General features: G+C 45.7%; 4 protein-coding genes across 4 annotated transcripts in view; all 4 read left to right on the top strand.

Moving 5' to 3' along the window:
- LOC309340616 (zinc finger and SCAN domain-containing protein 31-like) overlaps window positions 1–1,598 on the top strand; it is a gene marked incomplete at its 3' end in the record, with an annotated part of 61,642 nt that extends 60,044 nt beyond the window's left edge. Inside the window, exons 2-3 of the mRNA XM_081859500.1 lie at window positions 784–1,276; window positions 1,473–1,598. Coding sequence (XP_081715626.1) covers window positions 875–1,276; window positions 1,473–1,598 — 528 coding nt within the window. The 5' untranslated portion in view covers window positions 784–874. The remainder of the gene's footprint in view (window positions 1–783; window positions 1,277–1,472) is intronic.
- The window catches only part of LOC309341032 (uncharacterized protein), a 103,778-nt gene that overhangs the window by 439 nt on the left and 77,998 nt on the right, over window positions 1–25,341 (top strand). The gene's annotated exons all lie outside the window — the stretch shown is intronic.
- LOC309340989 (uncharacterized protein) overlaps window positions 1–25,341 on the top strand; it is a 91,924-nt gene that overhangs the window by 18,719 nt on the left and 47,864 nt on the right. The gene's annotated exons all lie outside the window — the stretch shown is intronic.
- Window positions 9,118–13,435, top strand: LOC309341048 (uncharacterized protein). The gene is made up of 3 exons (XM_081860477.1): window positions 9,118–9,919; window positions 10,112–10,260; window positions 10,341–13,435. The coding sequence occupies exons 1-3, from the start codon at window positions 9,885–9,887 to the stop codon at window positions 11,837–11,839; spliced, it is 1,683 nt and encodes a 560-aa protein (XP_081716603.1). The 5' UTR covers window positions 9,118–9,884; the 3' UTR covers window positions 11,840–13,435.

Raw genomic sequence — 25,341 nt, 5'->3', positions numbered from 1 at the left:
TGTGTGACATCGCTCAGCCTCATTGTTGCACAACGGAGGAAACATGTGCAAATGGTTTTCCAAAGCTGGAGGAGGAGGTGGACTAGCCCCCACCCCCCAAAAAAAACAACTGGCAGGAAGGAAGGAAAAGTAGCAAAGAGAGGCCAGGAATAAAGAGAGGGATCCCAGGCCATAGTCTGGCTGCTGCATTGCAAGCCAGTTTGTGTTAAGCTATCTAATAGAACAACAAAAAAATCAAAAAATCAAGGGAGATGTCTTTGGCCCCGCCCACTTGGCCCTCTGGGGGTTGGCCAGATACATTCCTGGCCCTCGGAAGAGAGAAAAAGAGATCTCACCCCACAAATCTGTCTGGACAGCGGCAGATGTTGCAGAAAAGGAGACAGAAGCAGGGAGTGGAGGTGGGGTGAGGGTGGGACTGGGGGGAGCAACTCCAGAGAACCCCCAGGTCAGGACCCCAAGTAGAGAAAAGCATCCATTTTTCACAAGATGACTCCCTTGTCATTCGGTTCTGACTTCATGCATTGACTAGAAGGATGGAGAAACCAGGTTGATTAATCTGACAGAAATCCCTTCCGTTGCCTCCACATTTTGCATTGCTAGAAGGCTAGAGATGTATTTCTTCTCCTCTTCCTCCTCCTCTTTCTTTTCAAAAAGATAGCTCATGGTCTGGGATGCGGTGCAGTCCAGCCCTGGTTCCCAGCAAGACTCATCCATGCTTGCTCAGGGAACCATTTCCCCCTCGTCCTACAAATTCTGTAACAGAACAATGTATTTGCTTTGTAGGATTTGCTAGAGCCCCTCATTAAGACGGACAGAACTTGGCAGAAGACCAAAGGGTTCCTTCCGATCTCTCAGAGGCTTCCTGAGAGCACAGATGGATGAGCGAGACACAGCTGGCCCCAAAGCAGGAAGAGACCATGGCAGCCAAACTGGGAGCAGTGGGAGATTCTGGGAAAACCCAGTGCAGAAGATCCTGGGTGAGGTGCACACCCTCCGCTCAGAGGTGCAGAGCCAGCAGTTGAGGCAGTTCTGCTGCCAGGAGGCCAAAGGACCCCGAGAGGTTTGCAGCCGACTCTACCACTTTTGCCACCAGTGGCTGAAGCCGGAAAGGCACACGAAAGCTGAGATGCTGGACCTGGTGATCTTGGAGCAGTTCCTGGCTGTCCTTCCACTGGAGATGGAGAGCTGGGTGAGGGACTGTGGAGCGGAGACCAGTTCCCAGGCGGTGGCCCTGGCCGAAGGTTTCCTCCTGAGTCAGGCAGAGGAGAGAAAGCAGGTGAGAGAGACTTTCCTCTGGATACTCCCAAGGGGCTCCAAACAGGACAGAAAACATCCCATAATGGTCTGCTGATGGCCCATCCGTTTTCTGGGAAAGCATCCATGGAATGAGATCTCACACCCTTCAAGTCTTTGTCATTCTCTTTCTAGTATTTCTCCGCATTCTCTGTTTTGAATCCTTGTTTCTTTTTCAGGGAAAGGATCTCTTTGCAGAAATGGACCTGGATTCCTGTGAGGCAGAGAGGCCTCCGTTGGACACCAGAGAGAGGCCACTGGGTAAGGAGGAAGGAGGCTTTTCTCCATTTGGTCTCGTTCTGTAGTTTTCCTTTTTTTTTTTTTTAAAAAATTTTTATTAATTTTACAGAATAGAAAAGAACAAAAAATAAAATACAAAAGTTTCATAAATCATATTTCTTTTACAGAATCTTTTGGACTTCCCCACATCATCCCGAATCTGCATTATTTATAATACCAATTTCAGCATTTTGTTATCTTGTTTCATCACTTATTGTATCTTTCATTTTGTCATATTACCCTTTTCAATATATTTATAACCCAATGTTCATAATACAAAATCTTCAGCTATTTATTGTCTTATTTCATTACTTATTGTATCTTTCAATTCATTATTGTATCTTTCAATTTCATGTTACCAAAATCAAAGTTATTGTAACCATAATCTTATATATTGTGATTAGAACGTAATGCAATAAAGATTTTTCTTAATTTCACCTCTCTTTTCTTGTGCCTTAATTTTAATTTCACCTAATTACCATTGCTGGGGCTAATATTTCCTAAAAAGTACATTTTCTTAACATTCATACAGCTTATAATATTTTTGTAAATAGTCCTTAAATTTTTTCCAGTCCTCTTCCATTTTTTCTTCTCCCAAGTCTCGGATTCTGCCAGTCATTTCCGCCAGTTCCATATAGTCCATCAACTGCGTCTGCCATTCCTCCAGTGTGGGTAAATCTTGTGTCTTCCAACACTTTGCGATGAGAATTCTTGCTGCTGTTGTAGCATACATAAAAAAAGTTCTATCTTTCTTTAACACATTCTGGTCTACAATGCCCAGAAGGAAGGCCTCCGGTTTCTTAGGCAAGGTATATCTAAATACCTTTTTTAACTCATTATAGATCATTTCCCAAAAGGCCTTCACTTTCGGACATGTCCACCAGAGATGAAAGAATGTCCCTTCCGCCTCTTTACACTTCCAGCATTTATTATCAGACAGGTGATATATCTTAGCAAGCTTGACTGGGGTCATGTACCACCGGTATATCATTTTCATAATATTTTCTTTCAGGGCACTACATGCCGTGAATTTCAATCCGGTGGTCCATAACCTTTCCCAGTCCTCAAACATAATGTTATGTCCAATATCCTGTGCCCACTTTATCATGGCGGATTTGACTGTCTCATCCTGTGTATTCCATTTGAGCAGCAAGTTATACATTCTTGAAAGTAATTTGTCTTTAGGTTCTAACAATTCTGTCTCTAATTTCGATTTTTCCACCTGGAACCCAACCTTTTTGTCTGTTTTGAAAATTTCTCGAATTTGGGCATAATGCAACCAGTCTCGCACCTTACTTTTTGCATTTTCAAAACTCTGCAGCTTCCAATTGTCACCATCTTTTTCTATTAATTCCCAATATTTTGGCCAGTAGGCCTCCATGTTAAGTCTCTTGCGTGCCTTGGCCTCTGCCGGTGAAAGCCACCTTGGAGTTTTACTCTCCAATAAGTCTTTATATTTTGTCCAGACCATAAAGATTGCTCTTCTAACAATATGGTTTTTGAACATTTTATGAACTTTAACCTTGTCATACCACAAATACGCATGCCACCCAAAAGCGTTATCAAACCCTTCCAGATCTAGGACATCGGTGTTCTCTAACAAAAACCAATCTTTCAACCAGCAGAAGGCTGCAGATTCATAATATAACCTCAAGTCTGGCAGGGCAAATCCCCCCCTTTCTTTCGCATCTGTTAGTATTTTAAACTTAATTCGGGGCTTTTTGCCCTGCCAAACAAACTTAGAAATATCCCTCTGCCACTTTTCGAAGCATACCACTTTGTCCACAATCTGCAGGGTCTGAAACAAAAATAACATTTTCGGCAAAACATTCATCTTTATAGCTGCTATTCGGCCTAACAAGGAAAGTTTTAGTCTTGTCCAAATTTCCAAATCCCTTTTGATTTCTGACCAACATTTCTCATAGTTGTCCTTAAACAAATTCAAGTTTTTAGAAGTCAAGAACACCCCTAAATATTTTACCTTTTTAACCACATTTAATCCTGTCTCTTTCAAAAACTCATCTGTTTCTGTAGACGTTAGGTTCTTAGCTAAGACCTTAGTCTTTTGCTTGTTCAACTTAAATCCCGCCACCCGACCATAATCAGATATTAAATCCAAAACTCTTTTTGTGCTAGAAACTGGCTCCTGTAATGTTAATACCAAGTCATCTGCAAATGCTTTCAGTTTATATTGTTTCACTCCGACCTCAATGCCCCGAACTGACCGGTCCCTTCTAATCATGTTCAAAAGCACCTCCAGGACCGAGATAAACAGTAATGGGGATAGGGGGCACCCTTGCCGTGTCCCTTTTTCAATATTGAATTCCTCCGTCACCACATTGTTTACTATCAATTTAGCTTTTTGGTCTGAATATATTGCTTCTATACCATTTTCAAACCCCCGTCCCACTCCCATCCCTTCCAAATTTTTCTTCATGAACATCCAAGAAATGTTGTCAAAGGCTTTCTCCGCATCAATAAAAATTAACGCTGCTCTAGTATTGATATTTGTTTGTAAGAGTTCCAAGATGTCAATAATGTTTCTCGTGTTGTCAAACAAATGCCTACCCGGGAGAAAGCCTGCTTGGTCCTTGTGGATCACTTCATTCAATACCTTTTTAAATCTATTTGCCAAAATGTCTGCAAAAATTTTGTAATCCACGTTTAGGAGTGAGATGGGACGGTAGTTCTTAAGTTGAGTCTTTTCAGTTTCTGTTTTAGGAATCAATGTGATGAAAGCTTCTTTCCACGTTTCTGGTGCCTTCTTACCCTCCATAATCTGGTTACATACCTCCATCAAGGGTTGTATCAAATAGTCCTTCAAAACCTTATAATATTTGGAGGTAAGTCCATCAGGGCCTGGAGATTTGCCTAATTGGAGGTTCTGTATGGCACTCTCGATTTCCTGCTGTGTAACTTTAACATTCAGGGTTGTTCTCATTTCCTGAGGAATTTTTTGTAATCCGTTAGTTTTAATAAATTGATCTATCTCGGATTCTTTCTGCGGCCCTTGTGCATAGAGATCTTTGAAATATCTCTGGAAACATTTCCTAATTTCTTCAGGCTTCTGAACCATTCTTCCTTCAATCTCTAGATTTGTAACTGTATTTAATTTTTGTCTTTTTTTCAACTGCCATGCTAGCAGTTTCCCACATTTATTTGCTGAATCGAAAGATCTTTGTCTCATTTGTTTAATTTTCCACTCCACTTCTTGGTTTATCAGTTTCATATATTGGGCCTGGAAAAATTTCACTTCTCTCAACACTTCCTTAGACTTGGGCCTAGATCTTAATTTCCTTTCACCCTCACTTATTCTCTCCAGTATCTTCTGCTTCTTTTCATTCCAGAGTCTTTTCTTTACAGTGTTTTGTTGTATTAGAAACCCTCTCATCACCGCTTTACTTGCGTCCCAGATTGTTCTTTTTTCCACCGTAGTGTTCAGATTTATCTCAAAGTAATCTTTCAAAGTTTTTTGGGCCTTCTTCACAATCTCCTGATCTCTGAATAAAGTGTCATTCATTTTCCATCTGAAGGATCCGGTTATATTTAGTCTCAATTCCATTTTCAAAGCATTATGGTCGGAGCAAGTTTTTGGGCAGATTTCCACTTTTCTAGTTTTAGGTGCCAGTCCTTTAGTTATCCATATTTGGTCGATTCGTGTCCATGTCAAATGAGCTTCAGAAAAGAAAGTTCCTTCTTTTCCTAGGGGGTTCTTGACTCTCCATATATCAATCAAATCCATATTGTCTGTCATTTCAAAAAAAGTTTTAGGTAGTCTGCCTTCTTTTGTTATATTTACACTCTGCGACTTATCCATATTTACGGAGACAACCCCATTCATATCTCCCAACATAATAATGTTGTCATAATCCAAATAGTCCAATAAAGTCTCATGCAGCTTCTTAAAAAATTCCGATTTTCCATCATTTGGCGCATAAATTCCTAAAATCAAAAATTTTTCACCATGTATGTAAATTTCAATAGCCAAAATTCTGCCTTGTTCATCTTTAAATAGAAATTTCGGTGACAGGCTCTCCTTTGCGTAGATCACTACTCCTCTTTTCTTAACTCTGTCCGAAGAAATAAATTCTTGGCCTAGCCTTTTATTGATTAGCACTTTCCGATGAAGCCTTGTCACATGTGTTTCTTGCAGGCAAATAATGTCCAATTGCTCTTTCTTCAATATATGGAATACTTTCCTTCTTTTTTCTGGGGAATTTCCGCCATTTATATTCCAACTAAGAAGTTGCAGAGACATCCTGAGTCAATTTATAGGCCTTACAATGGGGTGTCTAGATCTCCCGTTCCCGGCGGTGGCAGTGATGGTCCAGCTCCAGGCTGTTTAGTTCCTGGTGGTAGAGGTGGCCAAGACGCAACTGCTCCTTTCTGGAGGTCTTCCCCGTTGTCGTGAAGAAACTTCTGCTGGTCCTCTGGTGTTCTGATTCTAGTTTTCCTTCCTTTATAGCTAAATGATAGTCCTTGCGGGAACTCCCACCTATAAGGAATTGTGTTGTTTCTCAGCAACTTAGCCAGTTCCAAGTATGAGGCTCTAAGATCCAATAACAATTTGGGTATATCTCTGTAAATTTCAGCCTTTTTACCTTCTATCTCTAGAGGTTTTTTGAAGTGTAGGCCTAGTATCTTGTCTCTTTCCTCTCTTGATTTCAGAATAACCAAACAATCTCTGGACTTGTCTTTCTTCACCGATCTGCCCAGTCTAAATGCAGTTACAATTTTGAAGTCTTTATCCTCTTCAATTCCCCAAAATTTGGAGAATAAAAGTGTCAAAAATCCCTCCAAGTTGCCTTCCTCCAATTCTGGGACAGCTCTCAACCTGAGGTTATTCTCCTTGTTTCTCAATTCCACCATCGACAGGTAGGCCTGTTGTTCCCCTACCTGTCTTTGCAGAGGCTTGATTTCGCCTTTAATCTCATCAACTTTTTTACTTGCTTGCTCCGCTTTTTGATAGGCTTCCACAGCTAATTTATGATTTTCAGCTGTAGCTCCTTGTAGATTCTCAATTGCCTGTGTGTTCTGAGAGACCTTTTCAGAAAGTACGCCAATAGTAGTTGTTGCTTGGTCTATTTTTAGTGATTGACTGTCCACCTTTTGATTTAAAATTGCTAGTTGTTCTAGAATTTGTTTCAAAACTGTGTCAGATCCTCCTGTTGCCATGTCCTCTTCAGCAGGCTGTTCGGCCTCCACCTCCTGTGCTATCAGGACGGTTGGAACAGATGATCTGCGATGATGAGCTAAAGTTGTTTGGACGAGTTGCACAGGCTTCCTTTCTTTTTCTTTTTCTTTTTCTCTTTCTTTAGCTTTGGCTGCTCTTGTTTTCCCTGTGCCACTCATTCCAACCATTCCATTCGTTCTGTAGTTTTCCAACTCATCTGAGGGTTCTTTTCATCTTGTTTTGGGGGAGACAGTTGGGAAGAAGGGTCCAGAGGAGGAGAGATGTATTTCTGCACAAACAAACATGAAATGGGCACAAACCTCCAAATGCTCTCAGCAGGAAAGGCTTTCTCAAAGGCCCATCTGCAGTTAGAGATGCCCTGTTTCACCTGTGAGAAACTGGCACTCCAGACGTCCTGCTTACCTTTTTTCTCTTGCAGATGGCAGAAGGATGCCAGCAAGACCTCCTGATCCGTCTTTTCATGGGGGCAGAAGGGAAGCAGCGGCTGTGGAACCAGATCAGGTCAGGGGAAGCTGCCTTGTGGGGACAGAGGCCGAGGGATGGAGCAGTATCTTGGACTGGTTGGGCACAGAGGAATGGTGGGAGGAAGAAGCCGGGGAACCAGGAAGGGAAGATGGCTCAGAGCCGAAGGAGTGGAAGTGGAGGAAGCATGAGCGGGAAGAGGGAGAAGCCTGGGAAGAGGAGGTGTCAGAAGCTGAAGGGGAAACAAGGCTTAGTGAGCTGGGAGACTCTGTAGAAGAATGCAGTGCAGAATCAGAGGCAGAAGAGGAAGGAGGCAAGTTGGAGAGGAAAGTCGAGAGGCTGAGGTGAATCAGGAGAAGGAGGAGTCACCGGTGGCTCCCTGTTCCTTCTGCCAGAAGCCACCCTCTCTGCTTGTCTCCCAGAGTCAAGAGACCCCCTGCAATGCAGGAATCTGCTAGATCATCCAAGACAGATGGCCATCCAAAAGAGGCTTACTTTATTTCTAGATTGATAACTGAGGGCAATGAAACAATCGCTGAGATGGCTAGAGCGCCGGTGATGGATAACTCATTCTGAAGCTGACCGGACACGGGTTAGAGCTCAATGTTGAGCCTACCAAGTGGCGGTAGTGACGGCAAAGAAGACTTTCTTCGCCGCCTCTATTGCATCTGCAGAAAACAGCCGCAGGAGACTTTTTCAGGGGGTTCGCAATTTAGTGGAACCACCTGCTACATCGGGGCCCAGTATGGGCCACATGATCTCCTGCAATGATTTTGCAAAGTTTTTTGCAGATAAAGTCACTCAGATTCAGGAAGAGGTAGACTCCACCGTGGGAGCAGGGCTGGGGTTGGAGAGTGCTAGTGTCCTGTCTAGTCAAGTTGTGTGGGATCGGTTCCAATCTGTTAACCTCCGAGTATGTGGACCGGCTGCTTGGACAAGTGAAACCAACCACCTGTCTCCTTGATTCTTGCCCATCCTGGCTTATAAAAGCTAGCCGGGAAGGGCTGGGCGATGGGCTTTGAGGGGTTGTGAATGCTTTTCTCTGTGAGGGAGCCTTCCCAGAACCGCTGAAAAAGGCGGTTATCAAACCGCTTATTAAAGAACCATCTTTAGATGGTGCCAATATGGCTAACTATCGCCCAGTCTCAAATCTTCCATTCTTGGGCAAGGTGATGGAGCGAGTGGTTGCTGAACAACTCCAGGCACGCCTGGAAGAAGTGCACCATTTGCATCCCTTCCAGTCGGGATTCAGGCCTCATATTGGGACTGAAACTGCCTTGGTCGCACTGGTTCGATGAAGTCCGGTGGACCAGGGACAAAGGTGAGAGCTGTTTCCTAGTTCTGCTGGATCTCTCAGCGGCCTTTGACACCATCGACCATAACATCCTTCTGGACCGTGGTGAGGGGCTGGGAGCCGGGGGCACTGACATACAGTGGTTCCGCTCCTTCCTCCTGGGCCGTGTCCAGAAAGTGGTGGTGGGGGATGAGTGTTCAGACCCCTGGGCTCTCACTTGTGGGGTGCCTCAGGGTTCCGTCCTCTCCCCCATGCTTTTCAACATCTACATGCAGCCGCTGGGAGAGATCATCAGGGGGTTTGGGCTGGGTGCTCATCAGTATGTGGATGATACCCAACTCTACCTCTCAAATCGGAACCAGTGAAGGCGGTGAAATTTCTGTGGCAGTTGGAGGATGGATGGCGGCTAACAGATTGAGGTGAAGGACCAGGTGCACAGCCTGGGAGTCATTCTGGACTCGCAGCTGTCCATGGAGGCACAGGTCAATTGTGTGTCCATGGCAGCTGTTTATCAGCTCCATCTGGTATGCAGGCTGAGACCCTCCCTACCCGCAGACTGTATCTCCAGAGTGGTGCGTGCTCTGGTTATCTCTCCCTTGGACTACTGCAATGCGCTGTATGTGGGGCTACCTTTGAAGGTGACCCGGAAACTACAACTAATCAAAAATGCAGCAGCTAGACTGGTGACTGGGAGCGACCGCCGAGACCATATAACACCGGTCTTGAAAGACCTACACTGGCTCCCAGAACGTTTCTGAGCACAATTCAAAGTGTTTCTGCTGACCTTGAAAGCCCTAAACGGCCTCGGTCCAGTATACGTGAAGGAGCGCCTCCACCTCCATCGTTCTTCCCAGACACTGAGATCTAGTGCTGAGGGCCTTCTGGCGGTTCCCTCGCTGCGAGAAGCCAAGTTACAGGGAACCAGGCAGAGGGCCTTCTTGGTAGTGGCACCCGCCCTGTGGAACGCCCTCCCACCAGATGTCAAGGAGAAAAATAACTACCAAACTTTTAGAAGACATCTAAAGGCAGCCCTGTTTAGGGACACTTTTAATGTTTAAGAGATTATTGTCTTTTAGCGTTTTTTGGAAGCCACCCAGAATGGCTGGGGAAACCCAGCCAGATGGGTGGGGTATAAATAATATATTATTATTATTATTATTATTATTATTATTATTATTATTATTATTAACAGGAAGGAAACAACAGAGCATTGTGTAGCAGATCATATTTCTGCTGTCTCAGAGGAGGACATTTCCCTTTTTCTTTTAGGGTCCAGTGTGCTTTGAAGATGTCACTGTTCGTTTCACGGACGAGGAGTGGGTGTTGCTGGATCCTGACCAGAGAGCTCTGCATAAGGACGTCATGGAGGAGAATCGTGGGATATTGGCCTCTCTTGGTAAGGCTCCCTGTGGGATCGTCATAACTGCCTGGAAATTCAAAAAATACATCTGTGGGCCAACCTCATATATTTTCACAGAGTTCAACATTGCCCCCTATAACACCTGGGAACCTAACACCCCCACAATAAACAGAAACTTACAGTTTTTTCTTTGAACAATCTTCATCAAAATATTGCTTTTTCTACCACGATTGGGCTGGTGTGAACTTCCCAGGCCATCTTCAGTGTCAGCTTCAACCTTCCACAATTTTGACCACTACTATGTATCAGAGAAAACAACATTCAACAACTCTTCAGAATCTAATAAGAAATATGTTGGTAAAATGACAAACAACACAGGTAATGAACACACACCCAACTCGTTTCATTTCTTCTCCATTTGTTCCTGAGGCTCTAATCCCTTTTTGTCTCCATTGCAGATTCTGATGAATTGGAAATTGAGAGAAAAGGTGACCATGATAAAATCCCCAGGGAGGAGAAGCCACATAAAAATTTGGAGTGTGGAGAAAGCTGCAGCCAGAGCTCCCATTCCACTTCCCATCAACAAAATATCATTGGAAAGAAACTCTATCAGTGCATGGAATGTGGAAAAAGCTTCAGGAAGAGCTCCTCCCTTACTTCCCATCAAAGAATTCATACAGGGGAGAAACCCTATCAGTGCGTGGAATGTGGAAAGAGCTTCACTGATAGCTCCAATCTCACTTCCCATCAAAGAATTCATACAGCGGAGAAACCCTATCAGTGTGTGGAATGTGGAAAGAGCTTCACATGCAGCTCCTCTCTCACTTCCCATCAAAGAATTCATACAGGGGAGAAACCCTATCAGTGCATGGAATGTGGAAAGAGCTTCACTGATAGCTCCAATCTCACTTCCCATCAAAGAATTCATACAGCGGAGAAACCCTATCAGTGCGTGGAATGTGGAAAGAGCTTCACATGCAGCTCCTCTCTCACTTCCCATCAAAGAATTCATACAGGGGAGAAACCCTATCAGTGCATGGAATGTGGAAAGAGCTTCACTGATAGGTCCAATCTCACTTCCCATCAAAGAATTCATACAGGGGAGAAACCCTATCAGTGCATGGAATGTGGAAAGAGCTTCACTGATAGGTCCAATCTCACTTCCCATCACAGAATTCATACAGGGGAGAAACCCTATCAGTGCATGGAATGTGGAAAGAGCTTCAGTCAGAGGGTCAATCTTACTTCCCATCAAATAGTTCATACAGGGGAGAAGCCCTATCAGTGTGCAGAATGTGGAAAGAGCTTCTGTAAGAAGCAAAATTTCACTTCCCATCAAAGAATTCATACAGGGGAGAAACCCTATCAGTGTGTGGAATGTGGAAAGAGGTTCATTCACAACGACAGTCTCACTTTCCATCACAGAATTCATACAGGGGAGAAACCCTATCAGTGTGTGGAATGTGGAAAGAGCTTCAGGAAGAGATCCTCCCTTACTTCCCATCAAAGAATTCATACAGGGGAAACACCCTATCAGTGTGTGGAATGTGGAAAAAGCTTCACTCAGAGCTCCTCTCTCACTTCCCATCAAAGAATTCATACAGGGGAAAAACCCTATCAGTGTCAGGAATGTGGAAAGAGCTTCACTCGGAGCTCCTCTCTCACTTTCCATCAAAGAATTCATACAGGGGAGAAACCCTATCAGTGTGAGGAATGTGGAAAGAGCTTCACATGTAGCTCCTCTCTCACTTCCCATCAAAGAATTCATACAGGGGAGAAACCCTATCAGTGTGGGGAATGTGGAAAGAGCTTCACATGTAGCTCCGATCTGACTTCCCATCACAGAATTCATACAGGGGAGAAACCCTATCAGTGCTTGGAATGTGGAAAGAGCTTCAGGAAGAGCTTCTCCCTTACTTCTCATCAAAGAATTCATACAGGGGAGAAACCCTATTAGTGTGTGGAATGTGGAAAGAGCTTCACATGTAGCTCCAATCTCACTTCCCATCAAAGAATTCATACAGGGGAAAAACCCTATCAGTGCGTGGAATGTGGAAAGAGCTTCACTGATAGCTCCAATCTCACTTCCCATCAAAGAATTCATACAGGGGAGAAACCCTATCAGTGTGTGGAATGTGGAAAGAGCTTCAGTCAGAGTGCCAATCTTACTTCTCATCAAAGAATCCATACAATGGTCAGAAAAACCATTATACAGCTTTAGGAGCCAGGCAAATCCGCACCTTTTTAACCAGGCTTTCGGCTAATTCACATCTAATGCCCTTTTAATATGTGGTGTTTTTTATCGTTTTTTTTTTTTTTTAATTCTGTAACCATCCTGAGACCTGTGGGTGTAGGGAATAGGCGCCAACTCTTAAAGGCCTAGTGGTCTTTGCCCCACCCCTAATAAAACATTTAAGGATGCCACCCCCCAGTTTTTGGTGTGTTTTTTTCAAACACAACCTTTTATTCTTCTGCAATGTGCCATACAATTTCTCTTTCAATTTGCTCTCTTAAAAAATAAAAAACAAACACAGAAAGGTCATGAGGAAAACAAAATACAAGAAGATACAAACGTGGACAGGTCCCATCTTTGTGGGCAAAATGGAAAAGCTGCTTTGAAGCAGGCTTTCCCACACTTGGGTCCCAAGCAGCTCCTGGACTACAGTTCCCATCATCCCTTCCCACTGGTCCTGGTAGCTAGGATGATGGGAGTTGTAGTCCAAAAACAGCTGGAGACCCAAGTTTGCTTTAAAGGGAAAGTAGGCTGGCCCTGTGACACCCTCTGCTGGCCAAAAGCACTGCCCCAGAATGTGAACCACCCCCAGTACTGCTAACTGGAATTCATAGAGCGCAAAACTGAAGTTTGATCGGCACTTCAACCTCTAGTCAGCTTCTAGGTGCTTTCTGCACCACCTAGAGTACCCACAGAATTGTGGCTTCTACTGACAACACACATAGGAGAACAAATGAAAGACAAACACAAGGGGCAGGAAAAAACCTGGAAAGGGCCATATCAAATGGACATCTGTTGTGAAGAGGTCACTTTCCCCACTGCTGAACAATGCCACAGGTAGAGGAGATGGAATGCTAGAAGTGTTCTCCGGGGCAAGGGGAGCTGCTGGGAAATTGAAGTATGGGCTCAAAGTATTACTTTTTTAAAAAGTTGCTGCTATTATAGGCATTGCCATTCTAATGGCATGCATGCTGTGAAACACAAGAGCAGTCAAGTACAACATTCCTAGAGTGAACATGTTTACACATGGGGAGGGATGTTTGTCCAGCCAGCAGGTAAACTTCCTGTTTCCTTCTGGGCCGAGACAGACTTCCTCTGCATGTAACTAGAGGTGGGTGTGGCCTCACCTGTGCAGGTAATGACAAAAGCACAGGGCAGGGCAGCCATCTCTCTCTCTCTCTTTCACCACATGCATCGAAGACACAACATCTACTAAGCCAGAGATGCCCTCTTGGCTTCCAGCCAAGAGAGGAAAAAGGGACTGTCTTCTTAAGGGATAGACTCCAAGTGTATGTTACTTCATTAAGCTAAGTCTGCCTTCTGGGATCTGATTGTGAACAGAATGTGAGTAAACTCTTTTTATATTTTTGTAAAAGACTGTGTCGTCTTTACTATTTTATGAGGGAATAAGGGGAAATTACCAGAACAGTTATTATAGAGGCTTTAGCGAGCCTGAGCAAAGGCAGACTCTGCAAATTTAAAATAAAAGGGAATGTTACTCTGCTGATATTGTGGAAGTTGTTAACACAAGTTGGATAAGGATATACTCTGACAACATATCCTTTCCTGCATCCCTGAACATTCCCACACATGCATCATATGATGGATTGTTCAAGGCAGGACTTACCTGGCCCCCCACCAATATTTTATCCAAGTCAGCACCACTGGGTCATGTGGTTTCCAAATTAAAGACATAAATCTCCTTCCTTTGCACAAGTTCCAGCTTGTCAATATCCTCATTTATGCTTTTAAAAATTTATTTGCCCTTCATCTGAAGTTTTTACAATATAAACATACAGGATGAAAGCATGGCTTTCTCAAGAATAAGAATAAGAATAAGAATAAGAATAATTTATTATTTATACCCCGCCCATCTGGCTGGGCCTCCCCAGCCACTCTTGGCGGCTTCCATAAAAACCAATAATACAGTAAAATCACATGTTAAAAACTTCCCTGAACAGGGCTGCCTTAAGATGTCTTCTGAATGTCAGGTAGTTGTTTATTGCTTTGACATCTGCTGGAAGGGCGTTCCACAGGGCGGGCGCCACTACCGAGAAGGCCCTCTGCCTGGTTCCCTGTAGCTTTGCTTCTCGCAATGAGGGAACCACCAGAAGGTCCTCGGTGCTGGACCTCAGCGTCCGGGCAGAATGATGGGGGTGGAGACGCTCCTTCAGGTATACTGGACCGAGGCCGTTTAGGGCTTTAAAGGTCAGCACCAACACTTTGAATTGTGCCCGGAAACGTACTGGGAGCCAATGTAGGTCTTTCAAGACCGGTGTTATATGGTCTCGGCGGCCACCCCCAGTCACCAGTCTAGCTGCCGCATTCTGGATTAGTTGTAGTTTCCGAGTCACCTTCAAAGGTAGCCCCATGTAGAGTGCATTGCAGTAGTCCAAGCGGGAGATAACCAGAGCATGCACCACTCTGGTGAGACAGTCCGCAGGCAGATAGGGTCTCAGCCTACGTACCAGATGGAGCTGATAAACAGCTGCCCTGGACACAGATTTGACCTGTGCCTCCATGGACAGCTATGAGTCCAAAATGACTCCCAGGCTGCGCACCTGGTCCTTCAGGGACACAGTTACCCCATTCAGGACCAAGGAATCCTCCACACCTGCCCGCCTCCTGTCCCCCCAAAACAGTATTTCTGTCTTGTCAGGATTCAACCTCAATCTGTTAGCCGCCATCCATCCTCCAACCGCCTCCAGACACTCACAGAGGACCTTCACCGCCTTCACTGGTTCTGATTTGAAAGAGAGGTAGAGCTGGGTATCATCTGCATACTGATGAACACCCAGCCCAAACCTCCTGATGATCTCTCCCAGCGGCTGCATGTAAATGTTGAAAAGCATGGGGGAGAGGACGGAACCCTGAGGCACCCCACAAGTGAAAGCCCAGGGGTCAAAAACAAGACAAGCCAGAGAAATCTCTCCTTTTCTTTTTTTCTTTTCTTGGATGGAGTTACAAACTTCGTTGATCAGTGGACTGTTGTGGAAATAGTGCACCTCGATTTCAGTAAGGCTTTGGACAGAGTCCTCTGTGATATTTATGTGAAGAAGCTGGTAAAGTGTGAGTGAATGAGGTAACTGTTAGGTGGATTTGACTGACCGAACCCAAAAAGGACTCCTTCATGGTTCCTCCTCATCCTGGGAAAAGTGACCAGAGGGGTGCTGCAGGGTTCTGTCCTGGGCCCGTTGTTGTTCAGCGTCTTGATAAATGACATGGATGAAGGAACTGAGGGGATGCTCCTCACATTTGAAGACAACACCAAACTGATCATAATGGCACCCTCTCTCTTCTTCAGCAACAGACAGGGAGACACAGAACAGTGCAAAAGCACAGCAGAGTGGAAGAGATAAGACTGACTTCTGTTCTTACACTTCCCAAGCCTAGGAAAGTAAACAGGGGCATGTGACATACTAGCAACAGGGTGCTTCCCCACACGCAGGAGAGAGGAGGAGGACCCCGAGCAATGCATGAAAGCCCCTATATAGACATTTTTAATTGCCCACCCTGGAGTCCAAGACCACCCCAAGAAACATCATACATACATCATAGAAGAGGTGTAGCCCAAGGACCCCCCCCCCCCAGATACATCATACCCACATCACAGAAAAGACTGTCAGCCCCCTCCCTGTCAGTCTATATCCTTTGGAAAGAGATAGCTGTGGCCACTCTGGTGGCTTTTGTTGGTGTTGCTGCAGGTAATAAATAGCCTTGTGGTCATGAGGAATTGGGCGGAGGGTTTTCCATCATTGGGTCTGCGTTGACATCTGTAGAAAGGATATCCTGTAAATGGGAGGGTGGGGCAGGACTGTTGGGACTTAAAGAGACAGTTATAAAGGGAAGAGATAAAAGCCAAAAAGGAGAGAATCTCCTTCAGTTTTCTTGGGAAGCTGCAAACAATAAAAATCTTGGCGAGTTAAGCATTTTATTCATTACAATATTATTATCCTATTTCCATATAATTACTACTGTTATTATATGCTAAAATTACAAAAAAGTAAAAATATAAAAGGAATTCAAAAGTAAAAAAGAAAGATTACCAGTTAAACAATTTTTTCCAGATAAAAAATAAATGGACTTGACAGAACAACAGCGGATTTTTAAAATATATATATATATATTAAATAATACAAACAAATTATCAAAACCACACAGATTGTTACTGGACTGGAACCTTAAGGACTAGGAGGTGAAGGAGGTGATGGTGAAATGGACACACGATTGTGGATATCCAATGAAGATGCAAAATGAGGGAAATTATGGGAAAAGACTTAAAATTCACCACATGCTATTTGATTTTTAGATGGTACCTGACCCCATCCAAATCAGTCAAAATAAATAAATATCAGCAATAAGTGTTGGAGATGCAGACAAAATGAGGGAACCTTATTCCACATGTGGTGGATATGTCCCCAAAGGGAAAATAAAATAAAATAAAATAAATGCTATTTATTTTAAAGAAAACCAAAGCTTTCCTATTTAACATTCTAATGATTTTTCATTTGGTATGCTTATCATTAGAAAGTTAAATAGGAAAGCTTTGGTTCTTTACACGGCAATAGCGGTTAGGATGTTAATAGCAAAATACTGGAAAATGAGTTAACATCAACAAGATGAGTGGCAATTAAAGTTGTGCTGGTACCTTGAACTAGCCACAATGCCAGAACTTCCAAGAGACTGAGATCTACTCCCAGTAATAACAATCCTGCCAGTGATCTACCCATTGTCTTTGCCCAGAGTTCAGTAATAAAAATCCTGCCAGTGATCTACCCATTGTCTTTGCCCAGAGTTCTTGAGCTTTTCTCAGGGAGCAGTGACCAGAGTTGTGGATCGACCACAAGATCATCTAACAAATTAAAATTATATAAAAAATCATGCTGTAAAAGTACATACCATATATGAAGTATCCAGATAATGGAACTTATAGTGGTTTCTGCAGTGAACAACAAGTCTTACAATGTATGTAGACAGGCGCAGCATTGATTTTAGTTACAGGTGACAGCAATCTGCAGCTGTAAGGTTTTCTTCTTAAAGTGAGCCTTTTAAAACAACAAATGTAAAACAAACTTTATCCATACACAGGTTTGTTAATTTGTTAAAATATGTTGAATTATGACATTATATTCATTTACATTACTTAGAATATGTACATCGGATGAAGCCCATGATATTGTGATGTCACAGGAACCCCCCCCCAAACATTCAGTTTGTACAAACTTCACACACTCACACACTACATACGCTACGCTTCTGTTATAAATTCATAGAAAATCAACCATACATCAGATTTACACTGTTCTACTTTTATTTTACTCCATGAAGGAAGGTGTACAAAATGGGGAAGGTTTGAAAGAGGGCAGCCATAATCCCTTGAGCATACCAGCACATACACAGGAGCCCTGCCCAGTTGCTATGCCAACCCTGATGGTCCTAGACAGAAGACCATCAAGATCACAAAGAACTTGCTTATGGGCGTGGATTCAGCATGGTCTGGAACAAAGGACAATAATCAGCTCTTCCCTCTGGGGGCAGGAAACTGCAAACTCCCCTCTGTCACCTGGAAAGTACTCATGGGGAGGGGGAAAGGAAGAACCTGCCAGGTGACAGGACACTCAGGTTACCACCACAACCCCTCCCTCAACCCCTCTTTTCTGTGATGTAGATGTGATGTATCTGAGGGGTGGTCTTGGGTTACACCCCTTCTGTGATGTATGTATGATGTTTCTGGGGGTGGGCTTGATCTACAGGGTGGCAACTTCAAAAGTCTTTATAAGGCCTTGCACACCATTTTTCTGGGTCCTTCCTCTCTCCTGCAAGTGAGGGGAGCACCCTGTTGCAACAGCTCAATAAAGGCCAAGCCTACAGGCTGCTGTTTTGCTCCAAGTTATCCTGGTTGGTATCTTTGTTTTTGTCCAAGGGAGCCCTCGGATTTTTCCGTTAACAATTTGGCGACCATGCTCAGGGACTCTTGGTCCTCCTGTGAAGGTGAGGGGGGAGATAGAGGGGATCGGGCGCCACTGGGCAACCTTAGCCCAGGGATCCTTTTTCCTCTCCTTGCCTCCTCTTTGCGGGCGGTAATCAATCATCACCAGAAAGCTCAACCAGGGGAGCAAAGGCAAGGTCAAGCCGGCCAAATAAAAGGATCCTGGGATCCACGAGGGACATTCAAGGATGTGAGTATGGTTTGAAGTTAGTACGGTGGGAGGGGGGTGGAAGAATAATGTCTCCACGGCAGCTGAACTTTTCTTTTTCCTCTCCTTGACGTCTTCTCTCGGAGTGCGGCCGGAAGCGTCCTGGAAGTCCTTCTCTTCTTCGGAGTGTAGCCAAAGGGATCGTGGAAAATCTCTTTTTTCTCTCCTTGACGCCTTCTTTCGGAGCGTGGCCGGAAGGGTCATGGAAAATCTCTCTCTCTGTGTGTGTGTCATTTGCTTCCTTTCAAACCTTTGTCTTCTCGGACCCCAGTCTGGCACTGCACTGTGCAAGCGTCCAGTAGGGAGTTCCGGACATAGTTCTAAGATCAGGCAGGAGGCTGTTGTGGACGGTAGAGCGGGAGGTTCAGGAAGAAGACGGGGCCCCGCACTAGGATTAGTTTTGTGAGCAGCGCTGAGTGAATTCCGGATCCATGGTTTTTCCGGGTTAAGAGACCCATTGTTTCCAGGCTAGTTGTCTGTGGTTTAAGTTATAGGCAGGGATTGCCTTTGGATTTCTGCTAGCCTTCTCCGGTCCGATCCGTCGGAGTTTTGCCCAGAAAGGGCCGAGAGGGGCACTTGAGTGTTAGACTGAATAATACTGATAGGATATTCTTTTCTCTCTCCCCCCCCCTTTGTCCATCTCTTGTATCTCTGTTTATGTATCTCCTTGTGTAACTTGTTATCGAGCAACCCCCGCTCGGTATTAGAGGGAAATGGGAGCTCACTCTTCTAAACACCCTAGCGGGACTCTTCCTGACAACAAAGCTTCCATGAAGCCTTTTTGCCCCAGAGAGGATTCTAATACGCCCCTCCAGTTTGTCATCTCCAATTGGGAAAAATATATAAAATAAAATAAATTAAAGGGGCGAAATGGTCTTTCCAAGTCCAAATTGTGAGACCGTTGTAACTTTTAATGGGTGGCTTAGGCCCACCACCTGGAACCCAGGACACAGCGGCCACCTCAGGGATCCTTCAACAAAATCAAGGTGTGAACCCTTAGGGAGAGCTGAGCACATCAAATTTGTGTTGTTAAACTATAACCTAAAGCTAGAACATGAAACCGTAAACTTAATGGGGCTCAGAAGGCAGTAGATATAATAATAACCCAGCCTGAGAGCCCACGCATTAGAGATCTTAGCTTCTCTATAAATGAAGAAGAAGAAGAGAAGAAGAAGAGTTTGGATTTGATATCCCGCCTTTTACTCCCCTTCAGGAGTCTCAAAGCGGCTAACAATCTCCTTTCCCTTTCTCCCCCACAACAAACACTCTGTGAGGTGAGTGGGGCTGAGAGACTTCAGAGAAGTGTGACTGGCCCAAGGTCACCCAGCAGCTGCAGGTGGAGGAGCAGGGAAGCGAACCCGGTTCACCAGTTTACAAGTCCACCACTCTTAACCACTAAAATCTAAGGAAGCCATGTTGGGCCTTATCAATCTTAAACAGGACAAAAATGAGAATGAAGTGTGCAAATGTTTGTTAATTGAGAGAGGCTCCAAAGAGTCTTCCTCTGAGTGGGACTGAGGGGAGTTTGCAGTTTCCTGCCCCCAGAGGGAAGAGCTGATTATTGTCCTTTGTTCCAGACCATTGGCCGACCATGCCCAGGAGAAAGGCCTCTGGTTTCTTCAGGAAGGTATACTTAAATACCTTTTTCATTTGATTATAAATCATCTCCCAGAAAGCCTTAATCCTTGGGCACGTCCACCAAAGGTGAAAGAATGTACCTTCAGTTTCTTTACATTTCCAGCATTTATTATCGGGCGAATGATAAATTTTTGCAAGCTTGACTGGGGTCATGTACCATCTGTACATCATTTTCATAATATTGATGATTCCCCTTTCAAACAGGGTATGTGAACCTAGGCCAGTAGGGTCCTCCTCCTTCAGAGCCCCCTCAGCTGAGCTGTCTGGCAACCAGGATCACCTCCGGCAGGTACAGCTGATCTCCCTCCAGCAGCTGAAAGGCAAAAGTCAGTCTGTCAGTTCCTCACGAAGGGAGGGCTTCTCCACCTCCGAGAGGGCAGAGTGGGGGGCAAGGAGGGCAGGTCTGAGTCCCTGCTCTGGTTCTCTCCAATACTCACCCCTGGGGGAGGGATGCGCAACCACAGCACATCTGCAAAGAGAAGGACATGGGGACAGGTGAGTCCGTCTCTGAGCTCCTGGCAAGGCTATTCCAAGAGTTTTCTCCTGGATTCCAAGCCCTACTGCAGGGGAGGAGGGACACCCCAGGCCTTGGGGGCCAGTCCTGGCCTCCTTCAACCAGAATGTGGCTCCCCAGGCCAGGGGTAGGCAAACTAAGGCCTGGGGGCCGGATGCGGAATCGGCTTCTCAATCCGGCCCACAGACGATTCAGGAATCAGTGTGTTTTCAGATGCGTAGAATGTGTCCTTTTATTTAAAATGCATCTCTGGGTTATTTGTGGGGTATAGGAATTTGTTCATCCCCCCCCCAAAAAAATATAGTCTGGCCCCCCACATGGTCTGAGGGACGGTGGACTGGCCCACATGGCTGAGAAAGGTTGCTGCCCCCTGCCCCAGGCTAACAAGATGGTCAATCTCCGGTTCCACTCCATCCTGTTAAAATTGAAATATCAAAACAGATCCTAGCTTTCAGAGCATGTAAACCACAGGAGTGGAAAGACCCCTGTGCCACTCACAGAAATAGGACTGTACTTCCTTCTCCCACCTTTAAACGTCAACGTAATGAAACCGAATCGACCCAAGTCTGCCTTCCTCCACTAACCTGAACTTCGCTCTTCAAGCCAAAAGACAACACTTCCCCGTCCCCGGGTGAAACCCCCTGGCCTTTCATGGGTAGAGCCGCCATCACGCCAGTGGCATGTACCTCACGGGGACTGACTGAGCGGCCGGCCGAGATGCTTTGAGCCTCGGACACTTGGCGGGTTCTGAAATGGTCATGCAGGCCAGATTCACGATGCTGACGGGCTGGATTCGCTCCTTGCTGCTTTTGCTCCAGTTTTCGCACTGCTTCCCTGCTCACTTCTTAGTCGGTCTATCTTTTCACCCGCGACCCGTGCGTAGCCCTCCGACCCCACGGGGCGCGCCAGGCCGTCCGCGCATTGCCGCCTCGCCGAAGAAGCCGCTGCCGGACGCCTTTGAAAGAGCTGAAATCACGCGCAGGGTTCTGGCTGGGCTTGGGTTGCTTCGGGTCACTTTCATTTGGATCTCCTTCGGACCGCTAGCGAGCTCTCTTTTGGCCTCCGCGAGCTCTCTTTTTCGGCTCCGACCGGCAGATCGCGGCCACCAGCCAACGGGCTCCTGGCCTCGTGGTGACCAGGCTCTTGCCAGATATATTTTTTTCCGTGTTCAGAACTGAAATCGCTGGGGGGGGTTTGATTTTTAGGGTTGTTTTCGCTGCTTCTTCCCTGTTGCCGCTGGCGGAAGCGTATTCAGAGCGTGCAACGACATCGGCGTGGAAACGGCGCTCGAGGTGCTTTATCTCGGCATCCCCTTCCCTTCCCCGGGCGCCTGCCTGCCGCTTCCTGGGCGGCTAAGCACCCTCCGTCTGAGGTGGTACCGTATTGGGGAGCACTGCCCGGGGGCTGGATTTGTTTCGGGCGGCCCGATTGGGTTAATGGTTTAACGGGCTGCGGGACTGTCCCCCTTTCTTGTAATCTGGTTTAATTTTTATTAAGCGGGCCTAGGTTACACGGCACAGCGTCGCTCGCGGTAGGCCCACATGTGTGCCCCACCTGTGTGTTAGGGGGTTGATCAAGGCGGCCATTTTAAGTGTGGCAATTCCCCGCCTCAGGTTTGTCTTGCGCAGCGTTCTTCGGGCTTTGGGGCTAAATTCCCTCACGAGAAGCCAAACAGAGGAAAAAAGGGGCAGCGGCGCATTAGGGCTACCACTGACCGATTCGAGCTGTTATATGAATTTTTCGCTTGCCGGGGTGGCACGACGCAGCGTCGCCATTCTGAGTAAACCACGTGGTTCCTCGGCTATGGGGATTATCGGCGCCATCTTGGGAGAGGCTAATAGACTCCACCCCTAGCTTATCGGCTTCAATTTCTCATTGCGCTTTAATTATAAGAACATAAGGACAAGGGCGGAGTTTCAGCATACGGCATTTGATTTCATTAGGTTCTGGCAAGCGCACTTTTTTGGTTCAACTGCTGTCCCAGTGGGGGGGGGGGTGCTTGCTTGCCACACGGCTGCTCAGGGGGGTTGTTATAAGGGCTCTTTCTCTGGGGAGTTACGAAAGTGCTAGGAATTTAGTCGTGATCAGGAGGGATTTAATACATTTTTAGTTGCTAAGGGTTAGGTTTTTCTGCAGTCAATTCCTTACTTTAATTGGTTCTTATGCAAAGGGAGTTAATTTAATGGCTAAGGTTTCCTACAGTCAAATTGTGAATTTAATTGGTGTGACTCCGAGTAAGTTAATTTAAATCAATTGAGTTAAAGTGCTAGGTGCCGTGAATTCCAATTTAGCAATTACGGTTGGCTTCTAGGGCATTTTGCGTGCCAAAGTTTGGGCAGTTGGTATTGGACTTGCCTTCCTAAAATAATTGGTTAGCTGCGTGGTTAACTCCGAACTCAACTTCACGCTTCAAGCCAAAAGACAACCCTTCCCCGTCCCCGGGCAAAACCCCTGGCCTTTCATTGGTATAACCTATATACCTATATTGGTATAACCTATATATACCTAATAATAATAATAAATTTTGTGACAGCAGTCACGAAATTAAAAGACGCCTGCTCCTTGGGAGAAAGGCGATGGCAAACCTAGACAGCGTCCTAGAAAGCAGAGACATCACCTTGCCAACAAAGGTCCGTATAGTTAAAGCCATGGTTTACCCAGTGGTGGTGTATGAAGTGAGAGCTGGACCATAAAGAAGGCTGATCGCCGAAGAATTGATGCTTTTGAATTATGGTGCTGGAGGAGACTCTTGAGAGTCCCATGGATCAAACGCATCCATTCTGAAGGAAATCAGCCCTGAGTGCTCACTGGAAGGACAGATCCTGAAGCTGAGGCTCCAGTATTTTGCCCACCTCATGAGAAGAGAAGACTCCCTGGAAAAGACCCTAATGTTGGGAAAGATGGAGGGCACAAGAAGAAGGGGACGACAGAGGACGAGATGGTTGGATAGTGTTCTCGAAGCTACAAACATGAGCGACCAAACTACGGGAGGCAGTGGAAGACAGGAGTGCCTGGCGTGCTCTGGTCCATGGGGTCACGAAGAGTCGGACACGACTAAACGACTAAACAACAACAACAACAAAAGCAACTAATAATAATAATAATAATAATAATAATAATAATAATAATAATAATTTATTTGTACCCCGCCCATCTGGCTGGGTTTCCCCAGCCACTCTAAGCGGCTTCCACAGCAACCCAAAATACACAAAAATGTCACACATTAAAAACTTCCCTTAACAGGGCTGCCTTAAGATGTCTTCTGAATGTCAGGTAGTTGTTTATCGCTTTGACATCTGATGGGAGGGCGTTCCACAGGGCAGGGGCCACTACCGAGAAGGCCCTCTGCCTGGTTCCCTGTAGCTTTGCTTCTCGCAATGAGGGAACCGCCTAAAGGCCCTTGGAGCTGGACCTCAGTGTCCGGGCAGAACAATGGGGGTGGAGACGCTCTTTTGGGTATGCTGGGCCGAGGCCGTTTAGGGCTTTAAAGGTCAGCACCAGCACTTTGAATTGTGCTCGGAAACGTAGTGGGAGCCAATGTAGGTCTTTCAAGACCGGTGTTATACCTCAGCACGGCGCAGGGACTGACTGAGCGGGTGGCGAGATGCTTTCAGCCTCGAACACTTGGTGGGTTCTGAAATGGTCGTGCAGGCCAGATTCACGACCCTGGAGGGCTGGATTCGGCCCGCGGAACATAGTTTGAGGACCCCTGGTCTACACTGACTGGCAGCAGCTCCCCAGAGTTTCAGGCAGGGATTTTGTCCAGCCCTGGCAGGAGATGTCAGGGGCTGACCCTGGGACATTCTGCATGCCAAGCAGATAATCTAGGGTTCCCCATATTTCTCTGCACTTACAATGTTATACTATTAGCAACCGTGGAGATTCCACCTGCCTCTTTTGAAAGGAGAACACTCACCTGATGATGAATAATAATAATAATAATAATAATAATAATAATGTATACCCCACCCATCTGGCTGGGTTCCCCAGCCACTCTGGGCGGCTTCCAACAAAATATTAAAATACAATTGTCCATCAAATATTAAAAGCTTCCCTAAACATAATAACAACAGCCATCCATTTTCAGTCCATTGAATTAGCAATTAAGCATTTCTGGAAAGGGAAATGGCTTACTTTTGTATATTAGTATGAAAAGCACGCATAAGAAATTTTTACTCATTTACTCATTTAATTTATTACTCATTATTACTCATTTTGGCAGGGGAAAGGTCTTCCTTGGGAGGTGGGAGACTCTCCTTCCTTGGAGGTTTCTAAGGAGAGACCGGACGGCCATCTGCCATGGATGCTTGAGCTGAGATTCCTGCATTGCTGGGGGTTGGACTAGATGACCCTGGGATCCCCTCCTCTCTCTCCACTCCGGAATTCTAGGAGGAGCTTCCTTGCCTCCTGCAAAGCCCTTTTCCCTGCAAGCTCTTCCTCTGGTTTCTGGCCAAGGGAGGGAGATGCTCAGAGTCCAGCCAAGAGCCTCACCCCCAAAAGGATATCTGGGCGTGGGCGGAGCCAGGGGGGCAGCTGCCCCCTAAATCCATACAAAATAATAAGAATCTGAGGTTGTGCCAAGCGAGAGAGGCTGAGCTGGAGGGACTCGGCTTGGCAAGGGTTAAAAGGAAGTGAGCTGCCTTCCTAGAGAGGCCAGGAAGCAAGGGGGGGCCAGGTCCTCTACAGCCAAGGCCCCTCCCTCCCCAGTCCTTTCCTGCAAGGAAGGGGGGGGTGTTACTTTGGTGTCTCTCCTGCAAGGGCCGAATCGCAGCCCCCTCCTGGGATCTGGTGAGTCCATAGCTGTCAACTTTCAGATTTGAAAATAAGGGATCAGCAGCCTTGAAAATAAGGGATCAGCAGCCTTGAAAATAAGGGAT

The sequence above is a fragment of the Podarcis erhardii genome (genome assembly GCF_964252035.2).
Source record: "Podarcis erhardii genome assembly, chromosome: 4".
NCBI classification, from domain to species: Eukaryota; Metazoa; Chordata; class Lepidosauria; order Squamata; family Lacertidae; genus Podarcis; species Podarcis erhardii.
The sequence above is the reverse complement of the archived record's forward strand: the minus strand, read 5'-3'. Positions and strand labels throughout refer to the sequence as shown.

Bases quoted from the DNA above. Each gene is read 5' to 3' on its own strand.
- LOC309341048 (XM_081860477.1), top strand. From the start codon at position 9,885: ATGGAGGAGAATCGTGGGATATTGGCCTCTCTTGG. The intron at 9,920-10,111 runs TAAGGCTCCCTG...TTTTCTACCACG, and splicing joins GGGATATTGGCCTCTCTTGG to ATTGGGCTGGTGTGAACTTC. The intron at 10,261-10,340 runs GTAATGAACACA...TCTCCATTGCAG, and splicing joins TAAAATGACAAACAACACAG to ATTCTGATGAATTGGAAATT.